Source organism: Eumetopias jubatus, unplaced genomic scaffold, assembly GCF_037043125.1.
Source record: "Eumetopias jubatus isolate StellerSeaLion01/CBP00866 unplaced genomic scaffold, mEumJub1_p1.0 scaffold_14, whole genome shotgun sequence".
Lineage (NCBI taxonomy): Eukaryota > Metazoa > Chordata > Mammalia > Carnivora > Otariidae > Eumetopias > Eumetopias jubatus.
This window is the reverse complement of record NW_028274820.1, coordinates 22146398-22164787: the sequence shown is the minus strand read 5'-3', so window position 1 is coordinate 22164787 and position 18390 is coordinate 22146398. Positions and strand designations below refer to the sequence as shown.

The 18390-nt window shown below is 37.7% G+C and overlaps 1 protein-coding gene across 2 annotated transcripts in view; it reads right to left on the bottom strand.

The window, feature by feature from the left end:
- Nucleotides 1-18390, bottom strand: part of ORC5 (origin recognition complex subunit 5) — an 89986-nt gene that overhangs the window by 37223 nt on the left and 34373 nt on the right. Inside the window, exons 9-12 of one of the 2 annotated variants that reach the window (XM_028119704.2) lie at nt 10164-10216; nt 8680-8792; nt 7258-7305; nt 1214-1324 (exon numbers count right to left, since the gene is read on the bottom strand). In XM_028119704.2, coding sequence (XP_027975505.1) covers nt 1214-1324; nt 7258-7305; nt 8680-8792; nt 10164-10216 — 325 coding nt within the window. The remainder of the gene's footprint in view (nt 1-1213; nt 1325-7257; nt 7306-8679; nt 8793-10163; nt 10217-18390) is intronic. The other variant, XM_028119711.2, reaches the window with a different exon arrangement.

The window sequence follows — 18390 nt, the reverse complement described above, 5'->3', positions numbered from 1 at the left end:
CGCCTGACTGGCTCAGTCGGCTAAGCATCTGCCTCCAGCTCAGGTCATGATCCGGGGATCCTGGGATCAAGCCCTAGGATGAGCTGCTTCTCCCTCTCTCCGCCCACCCTGCTCCCCTAATCGTGCTCTCTACCTCTCTCAAATAAATAAAATCTTAAAAAAAAAAAGTTACCACCATACATTAGATTACAAGTCAAACATCCATTCAGGGACTAAATTTATTTGCAGCGAATTTAAACATAAATGTTAGTATTTATATATTTCTCAACCTAAAAGCATATATAGAGAACAAAATGCTCACTGCAAAATCTGAAGTGCTTTTTAATAATACTAGTCACATCATTTGTTTTATCTTCTAGCCATTCATACCAAGAACTGTTTTTCTGGACCATTTAAGAAATCTATTGTGACTATATTTTCAATAAACAGATTTTTCTTAAAATGTCAACTAAAAAACCCTTAATGACTTTATTTTTTTAATAAGTCATATTTCATATTTTTTGCTACTGCTGCCATCTAGTGAAAATTTTGAGAACTTAATCATTCTGGAAATTTTTTTTTTTATCATACTGTTGACATATATATGAGGAATAAGGATATTATAGATTACTTTCTTACAAATACTTTTTTTTTAAAGATTTTATTTTTATTTGAGACAGAGAGAGAGAGATAAGAGTACAAGCAGAGGAGTGGCAGGCAGAGGGAGAAGCAGGCTTCCCATGGAGCAGGGAGCCCGATGCGGGGCTCGATCCCAGGACCCTGGGATCATGACCTGAGCCGAAGGCAGACGCTTAAGGGACTGAGCCACCCAGGCGTCCCTTACAAATACATTTTTAAAAATTTTGTGTTCATTAGATTGTATTTCTACATAACAATTCATCAATTTAATCATGAAGCCACTTATTTGATCAGCAAGATAATTATAAGCATTTAATTTAAAAATTCCTTTATTGAAAAAGAAGAAAACATCTGGAAACATCAAGTTGGTTTTGTCATCAAGTTATAACTGTAAATAGAAGCAAATTCAGGGATACCCTCAAAGATTCTATATTTGGAATTTTCAAGTACTTACCAAAAACACTGTTCATTGCTTAGTTAAAACAGTGATATATGCTGACTAAAACTCTAAATGGCTAGAACTATACCAACTACACTACCTGAAGAATTCCATAAAGACAGAGAGGACAGATAAAAATCTATTAATTCAGCTTACCTGGGAAAAGATGTTTGCTGTTGGAGCAACTCTACTGTCCACGATACTATATAATATTGCTAATAATCTGTCCAGTGGAAATGGTTTTGGTCCGAGAAGATGATTGCTTGTCTGTAACAAAAAGAATATGGATTTTCTTCTTATAGCAGAACTCACTTTCTGTACCACAAATTCCCAGTAACAATATACGTATACCTCAAAGATCCTAACAATTCTAACTTTTAGTCTCTATGTTAAAACCTTAGCTGATTAATGACTTATCTTTCAACATTTTCAAGATTTTCTGACTTAGCATAAACAGGTATTAAATAAACAGCTCATAAGTTATCCACTTCTAGTCCTGAACATCACACCAATTTTGTTGTTATAACCAGATGGTGAGTTAAGCCAGGTCATTTGTCATAATAGTCCATAATCAAAACCAGGGTCCAGGTCCTAACTCCTCGACTAGAACCTACTCCTTACTTCTCACTATTCATTCCTTTTTGTGCCATCGCCAGGAAAATACATTTGTTCAACATTAATAATTCTAAAAAGATCAGTTATAGTAAATACTAGCTTAGAAAACTAATAAAAGACTTGATAATTTGTGAATAAGCTGTCAGCCTGAAACAACATAAAATTTAAAAACGGAAAGATCATAAAATGTACATATTTGTGTACAAAGCCATATGGTACAATTTCTTGTCATCAGAAAACTGAACTGCTCAAGGTCCACTCTAAGATAATTTTAGTAGCACTGTTAGAATGTAAGTACTCTGTATTACATCTATGTGATGCCACATAAATGGAAATCTGTATTTACATGCATTAGAAAAACTATTTCTTTAAAGAATGACTGTAAAGAAAAACACCTAAATACCTACACAGAATTACAAAATGAAGTATATGTTTACCTCAGCTATTTATATCTAAAAAATAGTTTAGAAATCATTTTCCAGGTCTTAAATTTTATATCCTTTCTCATTAAATACTTCAAACATTTAGAAAAGTACAGAGGCTGGTATAATGAATAATAATGTGCCCAGCACCCAATTTTATCAAGCCCTAACAGTATGTGATATATGCAAAGAAAGAAAACAGTAGATCAATTACAGATAAACTGAAGCTCCCTTACACCTCTCTCTCATCCCATTTTCTCCCTAAACGGAACCACTCTCCAGAATTTGGTGTTTTTACCACTTCCATGACGATTTTTATACTGCTACTACAGATGTATTCATAAACAATATACAGCACTGTCTGCGAGATCTAATCTCATATAAACAATATTATTTTGGACATATCACTCTACCAAGTTGCTTTTTTCCTTCAATATGTTTTTTGAGGTTTATCCATATGGATACATGCACTTCTAAGTCCCATTTTTAAGCAACCCTACAGAACTCCATTTTATGACAAATCACTATCTACTTCTAAAAATTCATCACTATAATTCATCACAAATAATCCTGTGATGGACCATCCTATACATTTCCCCTTGTGCACATGTGTGAGTTTCTCTAAGTGGGACTGAGAAACTAAAGTAGAAAGCAGAGGGCAGACACAATGCTGTATGATCACCAACACTTCCGTCTGGGGCCCAGGGAAGACTACATTTCTCAGTATCTCCTGCCCTTAGATGACTGGGGGGGTGAATGTGATGTCACCTACTTCCAAGCCTGGCCTTTCAAACCTTTAATCTTCTTTTATTCCTTTAATCTTCTTACCCTTTGGTGGCCACTTTAGAAATCACCATGTTTTACTTGGCATCACTACAAAAGAGGGCCACCCAACCCATACTCCACTGTGTCATAAGCAACATATAAATCTGTTATGTTAATCCACTAAGGGTTTGGGGGTTTGTTTTTTGCTGCAGCATAGCCCAGCCTATCGTGACCACTACAAAGTACATTCACATATTAACTTTATTATCGCCAACCTACAGAATATGCAGGCTCTTACTCTTCTACACTCTCACCAATAAAATCATCAGATTTTTTTTTTTTGGTTTTGCCAATCCAAGAACATGAAATAACAGCTGTTGTTTAAAGTTTCAATTCTCAAAAAAAATAAAAATAAAGATTAATTTCTGTCATTAGTGAATGAGGCTGATAATCATGTCAGGTTTGTTAGACATTTCAGGTTCCTTTTTATATCATTTACCCACTTATCGATTGGATTTTTGCCTTTTTCTTACTGGTTTATATATGTCTTAAAAAAAATTCTAGATACTAATCATTTGTTACTAATCATTTGTCGGTTGTGTGAGTTTAAGAATAGTGGTTAACATCAGGGCTCCTGGGTGGCACAGTCAGTTGAGCATCTGACTTGTGGTTTTGGCTCAGGTCATGATGTGAGGGTCATGAGATGCAGTCCCACGTTGGCTCCGCGCTCAGCGCAGAGTCTGCTTGAGACTGTCTCTCTCCCTCTCCCTCTCCCACAGAAGTACTGTGAATTCTGCCCCCACATCAGTGTTAAGCCCTAGTTCCTAGCTGAAATTCTCAGGGAAGACTTTTGTCCTCCCTTCACAATGAGTCAGAGTTTGGCAGGGATATTTCCTTACCAAATCCGTTTGCTTAGAAAGGAAAAATTTTCACTTTTTACATTTTCTGGTTAGAAAACACATATCCAATTTAAAATTAAAGTGTTCTAGTGGCACGTGAGGCATATGATATTTACCTTCTTCACTGAACTGGTTTTGTGCGCTATACATGCAAACTGGCTTCCCTCCTAGAGGGGAAGGCAAAGCCTGAGAAATGCCTACTAAATCCACTATAGAACTCATTACAGAGAATGAAGACCTGTAGAAATAGATCAAAAAATGAAATGAAATCAAATCAAATTTTTGAGGCGTTAAATGGCATCAAATTTGGTGTCAAGTTACACCAAGAAAAACAGAGACAGAAACTTAGAGTTATGAATATTTATACTAGAAAAACTAAAACTAGAAACAATTCAGAGAAGAGGGGAATGAGACTATGGGTGAGGATAGGGGGAAAACGTTGCTTTTCTACATAAACTGATGGGCAAATAATCTGGTATCACACACAGGCATTAGTTGAATTAAAAAATAAAATCTTAAAAAATCAGTGTCAGCTGAGGACAGAGAAAAAGAATTATACAACTGAAGATATATAGTATTTTCAAAACAACTGTTACAATAATTATTCATGTGGTTTGCTTTTTAATGTGTAATGGCTTGATTAGATTGAGAGCCTCATGAAGGCAGAGACAACGGCTATTCTGTTCTCTGCTCTATCCATAGCATCCAGTAGAGTGCCTGGCATAAAATAAGCATTCAGTCAAGATTTCAGGAAGAGAGGGAAGAAAAATATAAACTAAGGATGCAGGGAGCTTTCAGTTAAGCTCAAATTTTACAATGACATGAACCAAACACAAAAGAGGCTACTATAAAGGTCAAGTCAATAAGAATCCCTTCAAGAGAACTACAGTTCCTTTACAACTAGAGATATTTTCATGAGGTCTTTGCTCATATGGTTCCCTCTGTCAAGACTGTCCTCGGGGACTTATACAAATCCACTCATTCCACAGGGGTGGTCTCAAGTGCCAGGATATCACAGTCCTCACTGACATTCATACAGCACTCATATATCTCCCACCTCAAAATCCTTAAATGGTTTTCACTGTCTAAAGAACAGGCCTAAAATTCTTAGCCTTATGTTCATTCTTCAATTTTCTTTATTCTACCTATTCATTTGTAAACACCCGCAAATACCACGAAGTGCTGAGACACAGAGGTGAAGGGCTTCCTTCCCTTAAGGAACTGGTGAGTGATAAAATTCCTCCATAACTTGGCCTCACATGACTTTTCTCTGAAACTCACTTCACACTTCAGCCAATTACATTTCATTATTTCTTTTTTTTGCCCTACATTTTCTCACCTCTGCTCTTGGCCCTAATCATTACCTCAAGTGGAATAGCCCCTCTCCCATCTATGCACATACAGTTCCCACCATTCCTTTTTTTTTTTTTTTTTTAATTTGAGAGAGACAGCAGAGTGAGCAAGAGAGAAGCGGGGGGGGGGGGGAAGAGAGGGAGAAGCAGACTCCCTGCTGAGCAGGGAGCCTGACATGGGGCTTGATCTTAGGACCCTGGGATCATGACCTGAGCCAAAGGCAGATACTTAACCAACTGGGCCATCCAGGCGCCCCAGTCGCCATCATTCTTGAGTGCCCATTCCTATGCACGTCCCACAGATCCTTCCCTGACCACCCCAGCTATAAGGACTCCCTCCTAACAATCCTTTATTACCCAAAGCGACTACACATATAAGAAAGAAGGTTCAAAATCAACGATCTGCCAACGGTGGAAAGCCTAATCAGAGATGTCTCAGTGAAGAGGCAATACGAGAAAAAAATTTTCCATTCCAAGCAAATGTATCTGATAAGGAAATTTCCCTGCCAAACTCTGACTGTGTGAAAGGAGGACAAAAGTCTTCCCTGAGAATTTCAACTAGAAACTGGGGCTTAACGCTGACGTGGGGGCAGAATTCACGGTACCTCTGTGGTCTGAAAACCCCAAGGCTAAGAACCGAATTTCAAATGATCACAGGTTACTGGTGTTCTTAAGTGCCTGCACAGACGTAAATGTAAAACCTTTCTAAAGGAACACACCTCAGGCCTCAAAAATTCCAAGATGAAGTTCAGCCAACAATTAAAAATAATAAAATGTTCAGGAGCAAGGCATTATGCGCATGAACCAGCAAAAACAGAAAATGGAGAATTCGTAGATCGACAAGGACTTCTAATACTAGAATATACGAGAGAACATAAAATATTTCTATGTTAAAGAAAAATGAGACAAGGAAAAGTATAAAGGTAATCAGACTTGAAATAAACCAATGAAACATCTAAAAATTACAATGACATTACTGGAATTATAAAGATGATTTAACCAGAAGAGACAAAACTAGAGAGAAAGTTGGAACACAGAACTGAAGAGATCACCCAGAACAGAGCACACACAGACCAAAGATAATAAAGAACGAGAACGACTTACGAGACGAAGAAGACAGAGTGGGAAGGTCTGTCATAGCTAATCAGTGTCTCAGGAAGACATGTTAGAAGCTAATATTTGAAAAGTTAATTCATCAGAACTGAATAAAGGCATCATTATTCAAATTCAGGAAACAAAATGAATCCCAATTAAAAAAATTCAATCCCAGATCCACCATAGTGAAACAGTAAAAACACTAAGGGAAAACGAGAAGAGAACTTGTAAGCAGCTAGAGAAAAACACAGATATCAACAAAGGAATAACAGACTAACAGCAAATTTTTTAGTGGCAACAATAAAGCCAGAGACAGCAAAACAATGTCTTCAAAGTCGTGAGAAAATACTATCATTTTAGGAGGGCATACTGAGAAAAACTGCTTTTAAGAATAGGACTGAGAAACAAGAGTCACAGCTTCTGTGGTGCAAAGTTTACAGGTAGAACTTCTCTTATCTTTTACAAGAGAGGCATCGGTGGTTTTGATGTACAAAGCAGAACGTGTCTGAGCAGTCCACACGCTCCTTCCCCCAATTTCAACGTGGCCCCACACCCTGCCTTCAAATGTGCTCAGGGCCTCTGATTTCTAAGCTGTTCCAGATTCCTCAGGTCAAATCTGCTTGCTTCTGGGCTTAGCTGCCTGCCTTCTCGGCCTATTTAGTAATCTGTGCATCTACCTACAAAGCAGTTCCAAGTTGTGCGGGTCTGTCATCCACTTAGTCCCTATGTGTTCACCTTATTTCTTCAGGGACATTTTTGTCAGAGCTTCAAAGAGGAAAACCAGCTGTGTTTAGTTAAAAATTCCAGGGTAATCTTTTTCATCGATGAATTCACTAAAAGAACTTGTCAACTCACTTTTATCTCTAATACCAGCTCACGTGAATTTGTCTTCATCACCGCACTCAACATAACAAAATACAACATTATAATGGTACCTTACCAGTAAATAACTTCTTACATCCAAATGACTAATAAAAGCATGCATTTATCCACTTTCTACAGTATCTTGAATTCATGAGTTTTTCCCAAGAAATAAATTAAAAGGTAAATACCTTTTCATGTTTCTTTAGAAAGTTAGTTTTCTTGATTTTCCCATGATGCTGCAATTAAGGAAAGTAATTGTTAAGATGGAAAAAAAAGGTAATACTCCATAAAAACAGAAAACCTAATTTAAAACAATGGCATATATAATACTAATTTACGTATCTTAGGCTTTCTTATTTTATTTACTACCACCTAAAATATCAACATATTTTAGGCTGCTTTGACTTAGATTTCGATCATATACAAGATTATTCTGTATGTAAAGAAAAAGGTGTTAAAACAAAATGGTGATACTTCCTAAGAGATGAAATTATTGTATTGACTTAGTACAGCATATTTGTTTTGTCTGTTTTTTTTTTTAAAGATTTTGTTTATTCACCCGTCAGAGAGGGAAAGAGGGAGAAAGACAGAGAGAGAGCGAGCGCGCACAACCAGGGGGAGTGGCAGGCAGAGGGAGAAGCAGGCTCCCCACTGAGCAAGGAGCCTCATGCGGGGCTGGATCCCAGGACCCTGGGATCATGACCTGAGCCGAGGGCAGATGCTCAACCAACTGAGCCACCCAGGAATCCCCAGCTTATTTGTTTCTATAAAAACAAAACTTCCAAAGATAAATGGGTTTTTATTCATCCCTTAAGGCAGGCTGTCAATTCGCATAAGAAACACTGATTGAGACCATTTGGTTAAGCACTTGGAATTTAATCCTGGAGAAAAAACAGATGTGGTCCTTGTCTTCATGAAACAAAGAGACTAGTGGGAGAGATAAGCAAAACAACAAATAAAAATTTATTACAAATATATTCAATAATGAATCAAATTGCATTTTTTTCCCCAAAAGAAAACAATTCCAAAATGGGATTTCTCCAACTAATGTACATGCAGAAGAGGCTTCCGAATGTTCTAGATAACGCTATATGGAGTGCATGGCCCTACTGTAGGAGCTCTATAACAATAAAGGAGTTACCACACTTAAAATTATTCCCATCTCTCATACTTTACACAAAACCTTATTTATGTATTTTTTTTAAAGATTTTATTTATTTATTTATTTGAGAGAGAGAGAATGAGAGATAGAGAGCACGAGAGGGAAGAGGGTCAGAGGGAGAAGCGATGTGGGACTCGATCCCGGGACTCCAGGATCATGACCTGAGCCGAAGGCAGTCGCTTAACCAACTGAGCCACCCAGGCGCCCTTATTTATGTATTTTTTAAATCTAGGACTATTACCTAAAGTATACCTGAACTCTCCTGTGAAGCTATCTACTTTCCCCAATCAGGTTGTGACCTTAATTTAAAGTTTTTGAAGAATAAGTCCTAAATATACATTTAGCAATCCCTTATTCTAATCTCTGCCCTGAGAAACTTATAGGTGTTGAGAAATTTCAAAACATTCCTGAAATCTTCAAAAACAAAGTAAGAAGAAATAATTATTACCTTAAGGAAGAACCTCTTGTCAGTTCTTGCTGGATTGTATGAAGCGAGGTATGCAGCAATTAGAATAAACTTAGAGTAATATGGAAGCTCCACCTGAGTATATGCTGAGAGACCTACGTAACAAAAATCTTTTATGAAGGCATTTGATAGGCTACCATTAGATTTTAAGTATCTCTTATCTTTTCTCACTGATCTTTTGACTTCCATATGGTGTTCTGTGGTAAAAATGACCTACTCTGTAAGCTTAAATTATAATAATGGGCAACGGCAGTGAACGTTACTATTAATCATATGCTTGCTTTTTCTATTATTTTTTCTTAGCTCCTCCTATTCCGAAGTGTAAATCCTACCCTTCCTGCCCTTCAAAGCCTCACTTTCCATTAAACTTCCCTGCTGCTCTCCTATCATACCAAAATAGAAAATCTATCCCTACTATGAATTCCTACTTTGTGGATTTCACTTATGCCCCTGTAACTTTATACCTTGTAGAACAGTTGTACATAAATTATATTTCTTACCAAGCTATAATATTTGCTGAAGGAAACACATTTGGGTTTTTGTTTTTGTATCCCTATGGTACCCCCACACAAAGGAAATAACTAAATGCATGGATAAATAAAACAAAGGAGCCAGTCAAATAGCATCGATTAATTTTACAGGAAAGAAAGGAATCTGATATTTACTGAATATCTAGCACAGACACTGTGCTAGGTGCCGCCTTATTACTGAGGCATCTCCAAATCTTTGCAGTAACTTAAAGTTAGACATTCTTTTCATTTTAGATGAGGCCACTGAGTTGGGCTCAGGGTCATACACTTAGGGAATAGTGCAGACCAATTACTGCAGATTTTCTAACGCCAGCATCTATTTCTTGCCATTGGAACACACAACTGAAAATCACTTGTACAGCATCTAGGGCATTTAGAAACCAAAATAGACAAAAGAGAATTGCAACACCACTTAATTTCACACCATGTCCTCTAACCACTAGCCAGTGATCTACTTTTTAAAATAAGAATATTTTAGATACTTGCTCAATTTTTTTAAGTGAAGTTGTTCTATTGGGATAAATCCAAAGTAATAGTTTCTTCAAATAAAACAAAAGCACAAAGTTTTTTAATCATAACCAACAGAAACGCATCCCCCAAACTGAGTTAACATTAAACTCAAGAAATACATATATACTGAGATAAAATTGTGTCATACAACTGAACAAAAGCATTTAAAGAAATTAAACCACTTGATTTTTACATGACATAATCCAACATTTAGAAAATAGAAACCTGGTATTCGAATTATTTCCCCTCATAAATTGGAGCTTCACTTAAGAGAAAATCATTAATTAAAATATCATAGTAATTTGTAAATTATTTTTCATAACACTATTTACTGACTGATGCTATTTTTAGTATTAACCTCAGTATCTCAATTATTAGTAATCAAAGAAATGTCTCTCATAACTGTTTCAATACTTCCTTCGATACCTTTAAGTTGTGCTGGATCCGTGTCATCTTTCTGTAGCTTTTCCCACTGTGAACTGAAAGAAAATAGAACAGCAATAATGGTTTGAAAATATATGAAATCAATATACTAAGAGTCCTAGAAAAAGTAATTTTTTGGTTTAAGAAAATAGCCAGTTTCCTTATCAATAAGACAATATAAATGGAATGTACATGTTTGTGCCTCAATGAAATCATTTAGTATTAGAATATAAACTTACATATCAATATCCAGATGTTAATTTTTATATCTCTTTTCCTGACAATTTTAAAGCTATCAAAAAGTACCAATAAATAAATAACATCACCTATTCTTCAGTAAAACTCCCAATGCTCCAGTCAGCATATTAGATGCAACTGTTACACACCATTTCCAACTCCTTAACAATCTCTTTTTTTAAATTTTATTTATTTGAGAGAGAGCACAAGCAGAGGAGAGGGGCAGAGGAAGAAGGAGAAGCAGGCTTCTCCTGAGCAGGGAACCCGATGTGGGGCTTGATCCCAGGACCCTGGGATCGTGACCGGAGCCAAAGACAGACGCCCAACCGACTGAGCCACCCAGGCTCCCCTGCATAACAATTTCTTAAGATAAGTGCCATTACATCAGAAAATTGAGGCCCATAGGTTATGTTGCCCAAGGACACCCGGCTAGTCAGTAACAGAGCAGAGCTAAGACCTGAGTCCTTATAGAATGCCTGTAAAGTTCATGGCATTTCCACTGCCCCCTGATTTTACTTGCAATTAAAACTATTAAACACCCCAAATATTATTAAGAATATGAAGTCATGATACGACAAATCAAATTCATTAGGAAACACATTATAGTGTAGGAAAAAGACTACCCTGAGAGACAGAAGTTTTAGGTGTATGACCTTGAATAAATAAATAACCTTCTCACCAAAAAATAAGGCAGTTATATGCAATGATCTGTAAGAACCCTCTCAAACTCTTTAACTCAGCTCTTAAAATAGTAATTTAAAAATAAATGCCAGACCAGAACTAAATAACCCAAATCAAACTGTATGTATTTTTTCAAATCCACAAGCACAGCTGAAAATTATGGAAATATAGACACACCTCATTTTATCATGCTTCACTTCACTGGGCTTTGCAGATAGTGCGTTTTTTACAGATTGAAGGTTTGTGGCAACCCTGGATCAAGCAAGTCTATCAGTGCCATTTTTTTTACAGCAGTTGCTCACTTCATCTCTCTTTGTCACATTTGGTAATTGTCATATTAATTTCAAATTTTTTCATTTTTATTATTTCTTATGGTGATCTGTGACCACCAAAGGTGATCTTTGATATTACTATTCTAATTGTTTTGGGGGTCACAAACTGCACCCACAGAAGATGGCAAACATAACTGCTCCACTGCCTGGCTAGTCCCCCATGTGTCCCTCTCCTTGGGCCCTCCTAGTCCCTGAGACACAACAATATTGCCAACTAATGGCACAACACAACATAACTGCTTTTTAAGGGCCTTAGGATTTTTGGAATGGTCATTGAGCATTGGCTTCAACTTAAAGTCACCAGCTACATTAGCCCCTTACAAGACAGTCAGCTCTGTAGCTATGAAAGTCCCATTTCATGGGATTTAAAGAAAGAAGCCATCTCTCTAAAATAAAAGTGCAGGGTGAAGCAGAACGTGCTGACGTAGAAGCTGCAGCAAGTTACTTCAGGCACAACACAACAATCAGGCCAATTAATGACCCTACAATGGCCTCTGAGGGTTCAAGTGAAAGGAAGTCTCTCACTTTAAATCACCAGCTAGAAACTATTAAGCTTAGTGAGGAAGTCCTTTCAAAAGCTGAGACAGACCAAAAGCTAGGCCTCTTGCACCAACCAGTTAGCCAAGTTTAAGTACAAAGAAAAAGTTCTTAAAGGAAACTGAAAGTGCAACTCCAGTGCACGCACAAAAAATAAGAAAGCAAAACAGCCTTACTGCTGATATAGAGAACATTTCATGGATATGGACAGCGATATAGACAGAAGATCAAACCAGCCACAACACTCCCTTAGGCCAAAACCTAATCCAGAGCAAGCCCCTAACTCTCTTCAATTCTATGAAGGCTGAGAGGGGTGAAGAAGCTATAGAAAAAAGGTTTGAAGGTTTGAAGCTAGCATTTTCATGGGGTTTAAAGGAGAAGCCATTTCTCTAACAAAAGTGCAGGGTGAAACAGAAGGTGCTGACGGAGAAGCTGCAGCAAGTTATTTCAGAAGATCTACCCAAGATCATGAATGAAGGTGGCTACACTACACAACAGGTTTTCAGTGTAGGTGAAACAACGTTCTATTGGAAGAAGAGGCCATCTGGGACTTTCATAGGTACAGAGCTGACTCTCCTGTAAGGGGCTAATGTGACTGGTGACTTTATTTATTTTTTAAGATTTTATTTATTTATTTGCAAGAGAGAGAATGAGAGACAGAGAGCATGAGAGGGAGGAGGGTCAGAGGGAGAAGCAGACTCCCTGCTGAGCAGGGAGCCCGATGCGGGACTCCATCCCGGAACTCCAGGATCATGACCTGAGCTGAAGGCAGTTGCTTAACCAACTGAGCCACCCAGGCGCCCTTGACTGGTGACTTTAAGTTGAAGCCAATGCTCAAGGACCACTCCAAAAATCTTAAGGCCCTTAAAAATGATGCTAAAGCTACTCTGCCTCTGCTCTATCAATGGAACAACAGAGCCTGGATGACAGCACATGGGTACAACATGGTTTACTGAGTATTTTAAGCCCACTGTTGAGACCTACTGCTCAGAAAAGATTCCTTTCAACATATGACTGCTTACTGACAATGGACCTGGTCACCACACAAGAGCTCTGATGATGAGATGGACAATGAGATTAATGTTGTTCTCATGCCTGCTAACACAGAGTCCGGTTCTGCAGCCTCCTGATTAAGGAGTCATTTCAACTTTATAGTCTTACTATTGAAGAAATACATTTCTCAAGGCTATGGTTGCCATAGACAGTAATTCCTCCGATGGATCAGGGCAAAGTCAACTGAAAACCTTCTGGGAAGGATTCACCAGTCTAGACACCATTAAGAAAATTCATGTTTCATGGGAAGAAGTCAAAATATCAACATTAACAGGAGTCTGAAAGAAGCTGATTCCAACCCTCATGGATGACTTTGAGGGGTTCGAGACTTCAGTGGAAGAAATAACTGCAGAAGGGGTGGAAGAGCAAGAGAACTAGAATTAGAAGTGGAGCCTGAAGATGTAACTGAATTGCTGCAATCTCGTGACAGAACTTTAATAGATAAGGAACTGCTTCTGATGAACAATGGAAGTGGTTTCCTGAAATGGAATCTGGTCAAGATGCTAATGAAGATTTTTGAAATGACAACAAAGGATTTAGGATATTATATAAATTTAGTTGATAAGGTGGCAAGAGGATTTTAAAGTACTGACTCCAATTCTGAAAGTTCTACTGTGGGTAAAATGCTATCAAACAGCATTGCAAGCTACAGAGAAATCGTTCATGAAAAGAAGAGTCGGGGCGCCTGGGTGGCTCAGTTGGTTAAGCATCTGCCTTTGGCTCAGGTCATGATCCCAGGGTCCTGGGATAGAGCCCCACATCGGGCTCCCTGCTCAGCGGGAAGCCTGCTTCTCCCTCTCCCACTCCCCCTGCTTGTGTTCCCTCTCTCGCTGTGTCTCTGTCAAATAAATAAATAAACTCTTAAAAAAAAAAAAAGAAGAGTCAACAGATGCAGCAAATTTCACTGTTGTCTTAAGAAAGTGCCACAGACACTCCAGCCCTCAGCAACCACCACCCTGATCAGTGAACAGGCATCAATATCAAGGCAAGACCCTCCACCAGCAAAAAAAAAAATTACAACTCACTGAAAGCTTAGATGATGGTTAGCATTTTTTAGCAATAATATATTTTTTATTAAGGTATATGTACACTGTGGGGTTTTTTAAGATAATCTATTACACTCTTAATAGATGAGAGTATAATGTAAACTAACATATATGCACTGGGAAGACAAAAAATTCATTTGACTCACTTTACTGAATTTTTTTTTTTAATTGCAGTAGTCTGGAACAGAACCTGCAGTATCTCCAAGATATGCCTGTATGGCAATATGGGAAATTTTGACAGACTACTAGTAACCTATGTGGAGAGCAGACCTAGCACAACAAACTGACTTTCAAAACAGATCACTTCCTCCACCTTATAGCTCAATATTGCTTCAGAATTATAAGGCATTTTCACATTCATTACTTCTTATAAATGCAAATAAAAATAAATTTTTATCATTTACATTGTTAAAACCCAGACTTTGAGACAGTTCAAATTGATAAGTTTCTTATATAGCAATTACCCATTTAATGTTATTTAAACTTGCAAAGGACAACCAGGAGATAAAATGACCATTTTAATGAGATGAGAGGAGATTTATATCTCTTATGAACCCAGCTCTTATGATATTCCATTTAATACTCATGAACTTATAAGACAGATAGCATATCTTTTCTTTCTTTCTTTTTTTTTTTTACAAATGACAAAACTGAAAGTCAGAAAAGTTAACCAACACAAAGCTTCTAAGAGGTAGGACCAGTTTCAACTGAGATCTGACTAAAAAGTCTATCCATGTTCTAAATAAATGTTTATGAACTATCAATTTCCAGAGGTGACTCAAAGAGCAGTTGTATTAATTGAGGTCAAATAGGCTAGAATTTTAAGATGAACCAGGGAACAAAGCTGAAGTCTTTTTTATAATTCATCCAAATGGTTTATAAAAGCTGTACAAGCAACATATATTCCTAACAACAGCTTGCTGAGTCAGAATCTAGCCTTCTATGACTTTATTCTTTTTCTTTATTCTGTTTATCCAATTATTTAATCTCAACTTGGAACTATAAAATGTGATTTTTTTTTAATTTAGCAAATCTTATTTTACATGGGTGAAGAGTCAGGGATGGTGGGAAAAAAATAGATAAGTCACACCTTGAAGCAATTTGAATGCTTTCAAATGGACCAGTAGATCTCAGCAAACTTAGAATGCTATTTTCCTACTACCCTATTGGAAAGTCTCACTGGTCCTTTACCCCACATTACAAGAAAAAAGGGGACTTAAGGGCATTCTATGATTTGACTACAAAGGTAACCAAGTGGAACAAAAATGCAAAGTATCCTAACTGCCAAAAAACGTTTTTCAAAAAGACAAAGAAAATAACCACATAAGGAAATTAAGCAAATTAACATGACAAAGTTAATAAAGACTATACAATTCATATGTTTCAATATGGCAAGAGGTCAGATTAGCAGTGCTTATTTCTGTGCTCTGCACCTTTCTGTGAAAGAAACATATTACAGACTATACATACATGTGACTGAGTTAATAAGAATCTTGAGATCGAGAGATTATTCTGGAGTATCTGGGTAGGCCCAATGAAATCACAAGGATTCTTTTAAGAGGAACACAGGTCAGAGAGAAGAGAAAATGATACATTACTAGCTTTGAAGACAGACCAAGGAACACAACAGGTCAAGGAATGCAGGTAGCCTCTAAATGATGTGACAAGGCAAAGGAACACATTCTCCCCAAACGCCTCCAGAACGAACACAGCCCTGCACTCATATTAGACTTCTGACATCCAGAAGTATAAGATAATACACATTGTTTTAAGATACTAATTTGTGGTAATTTGTTACAGATTAATAGACTAGGGCAGTCTCAGAATTGACCACTCTGGGTCAAATGAAAAGATGAACCCTATACTATGTGGAACCAGGGACGCCTGGGTGGCTCAGTTGCTTAAGCGTCTGCCTTCGGCTCAGGTCATGATCCCAGGGTCCTGGGATCGAGCTCCATGTCGGGCTCCCTGCTCAGTGGGGAGTCTGCTTCTCCCTATTCCACTCCCCCTGCTTTGTGCTCTCTTTCTCCCTCGCTCCTTGTCTCTCTCAAATAAACAAAATCTTCTAAAAAAAATGTGGAACCAGGTCTTTTTTTCCTTCTGGAAAATCTTGGATTACAGTTTTAGGGGCGCCTGGGTGGCTCAGTCGTTGAGCATCTGCCTACGGCTCGGGTCATGATCCCAGGGTCCTGGGACTGAGCCCCGCATCGGGCTCCCTGCTCGGCGGGAAGCCTGCTTCTCCCTCTCCCACTCCCCCTGCTTGTGTTCCCTCTCTTGCTGTGTCTCTCTCTGTCAAATAAATAAATAAAATCTTTAAAAAAAAATAGATCTTAATTCAAATCCAGTGTTTTCTTTCTTTGGGAAATCCAATTATACATACATTGAATCTTCTTTGCCTGTCACATTTGTTACATTCTATTTGATCACTTTTACCTCTTTATTTAGTTTTGTCCTTTGGTTGTTTTCATTCCTCTCTTCAACACTCTTTATTATATTCTCAGTTGAATCTACTCTCCTTTGGATATCTTAAAATTTCATTTTCATCTGAGGAAATTACTTTTGCTTGAATTGCATTCCTGAGTTTGGTCAATTTTGTTTCACATCCTATTTTTTTTTTTTTTTTTGTCTATTCTGAGTTGCTGAATTTCTGATTGAAGGTAATTTTTCATATTAGAAAATGCTTGTTTAAAATTTAAACTAGGTTGGTATGTGGTGTTGTATCTTCCTCTGCTTTATTTGGGTGGGAAGGCAAAAATTCTCATCAGCTAAAATTTTTTTATTCACATTTTCTGTTTCTTCTTATAATACCTTTTTATGGATTTTCTGTTTATTTTCTCTTCATTTTGAAATGCCCAATGTTTGCTTGGATGAGCAAATAGATGATACTATGAATGCAGGGGTGAGGGTTTGGGATGGCTTAGTAGATTTCTTGGTTCTAAAATGCCTTCTTCTGGGGCGCCTGGACGGCTCAGTCGTTAAGCGTCTGCCTTCGGCTCAGGTCACGATCCCAGGGTCCTGGGATGGAGCCCCACATCGGGCTCCCTGCTCAGCAGGAAGCTTGCTTCTCCCTCTCCTCCTCCCCCCCACGGCTTGTGCTTCCTCTCTCACTGTCCCTCTGTCAAATAAATTCTTTTTAAAAAAATAAATGAATAAAAATAAAATGCCTTCTCCTGTAAGGATGAAGTACAGTTTCTTTAAAACATAGTGCCATTTTGAGGGGGAGAGATGGCTTATCTTTTGATTTTGTCATTCTTTTTTTGTTTGATTGGGGGTGGGGGGCGCCACAGGCATCTTAATTTCTACCCCTTGCTTCTTTTTTGACTACCTACCCATCCTTCAGGGGATACCCAGCCCTTCCAAATCACCTGTCTTCCCTAGAAAACAATCCTTTCCCAAGACTGCCATGATAATTCTTGCCATACATACTCTTCAAACACTTCCTTTTGATTCTTTAGTAGCCAGTGCTCTAACCCTCCAGGTGCCACTTGTCCTCCATGTTTTCCCACTCAGGGCCGGATTCTCATGCAGAGGGGATTTCATCCGTCTTTCACCACTACTGGTGAGCCCACCCCCTACTTCCTCTGTCCTCTCCTTGCAATGACTGCTTAACGTTTTACTTCAGCATGAGCTCCAGAGTGGACTCCACTGACTTAGGTTGTTTCATTAATAACACATAAATTGAAGTTTGTAGTCAACTCCACAGCCTCCCAGTTATACTGCAGACAGGGGATAGGAGTGATTTTATCTCCTCTCCTTATTGATCTTATAGAGAAAACTGGATTTACATGGCCATGACTATCCTATGAGAAACTCTAAGTACTTATGTAAAAATCATTTTAACAAACATCCAAATTTTTCTACCTTTAAAAGAGTAGATCACAAGCTTTTCTATTCTGTGACTTCCAAAAATCCTCATCAAATGACTTTCATTATTGAAAAGAGGAATAGCAGTATCTTTGTAATGCTTCTATTTATTTAGAAACTATTAAATTTCTCCCTGAATTATAATCAACTAATTAAATGAAAAGCAAACTTAGTAAAGAAAAGTACTTACAGATTAAGGTATTTATGAGACAAAAATGATAACACAACTGACCAGAAAGTGAGAAAAGCAGATAGTGTTGTTGTTGTTTTTAAATTTCCTATATTGCTTTGTAACTGAGGCTTAACCTATCACCTGTAAGGCACTCTATTACTCACAAATCGTTTTCACACACATTCTTTAAATCTTGGAAAGACTGTGAGAGGAGGAAGCTGAGGCCTAGAGGTTTTTAGGTGACTTGCTAAGACCACAAAGCAGAAAATGGCTGAAATGGAATCAAAACCCTGTTCTTCCCACTAAAC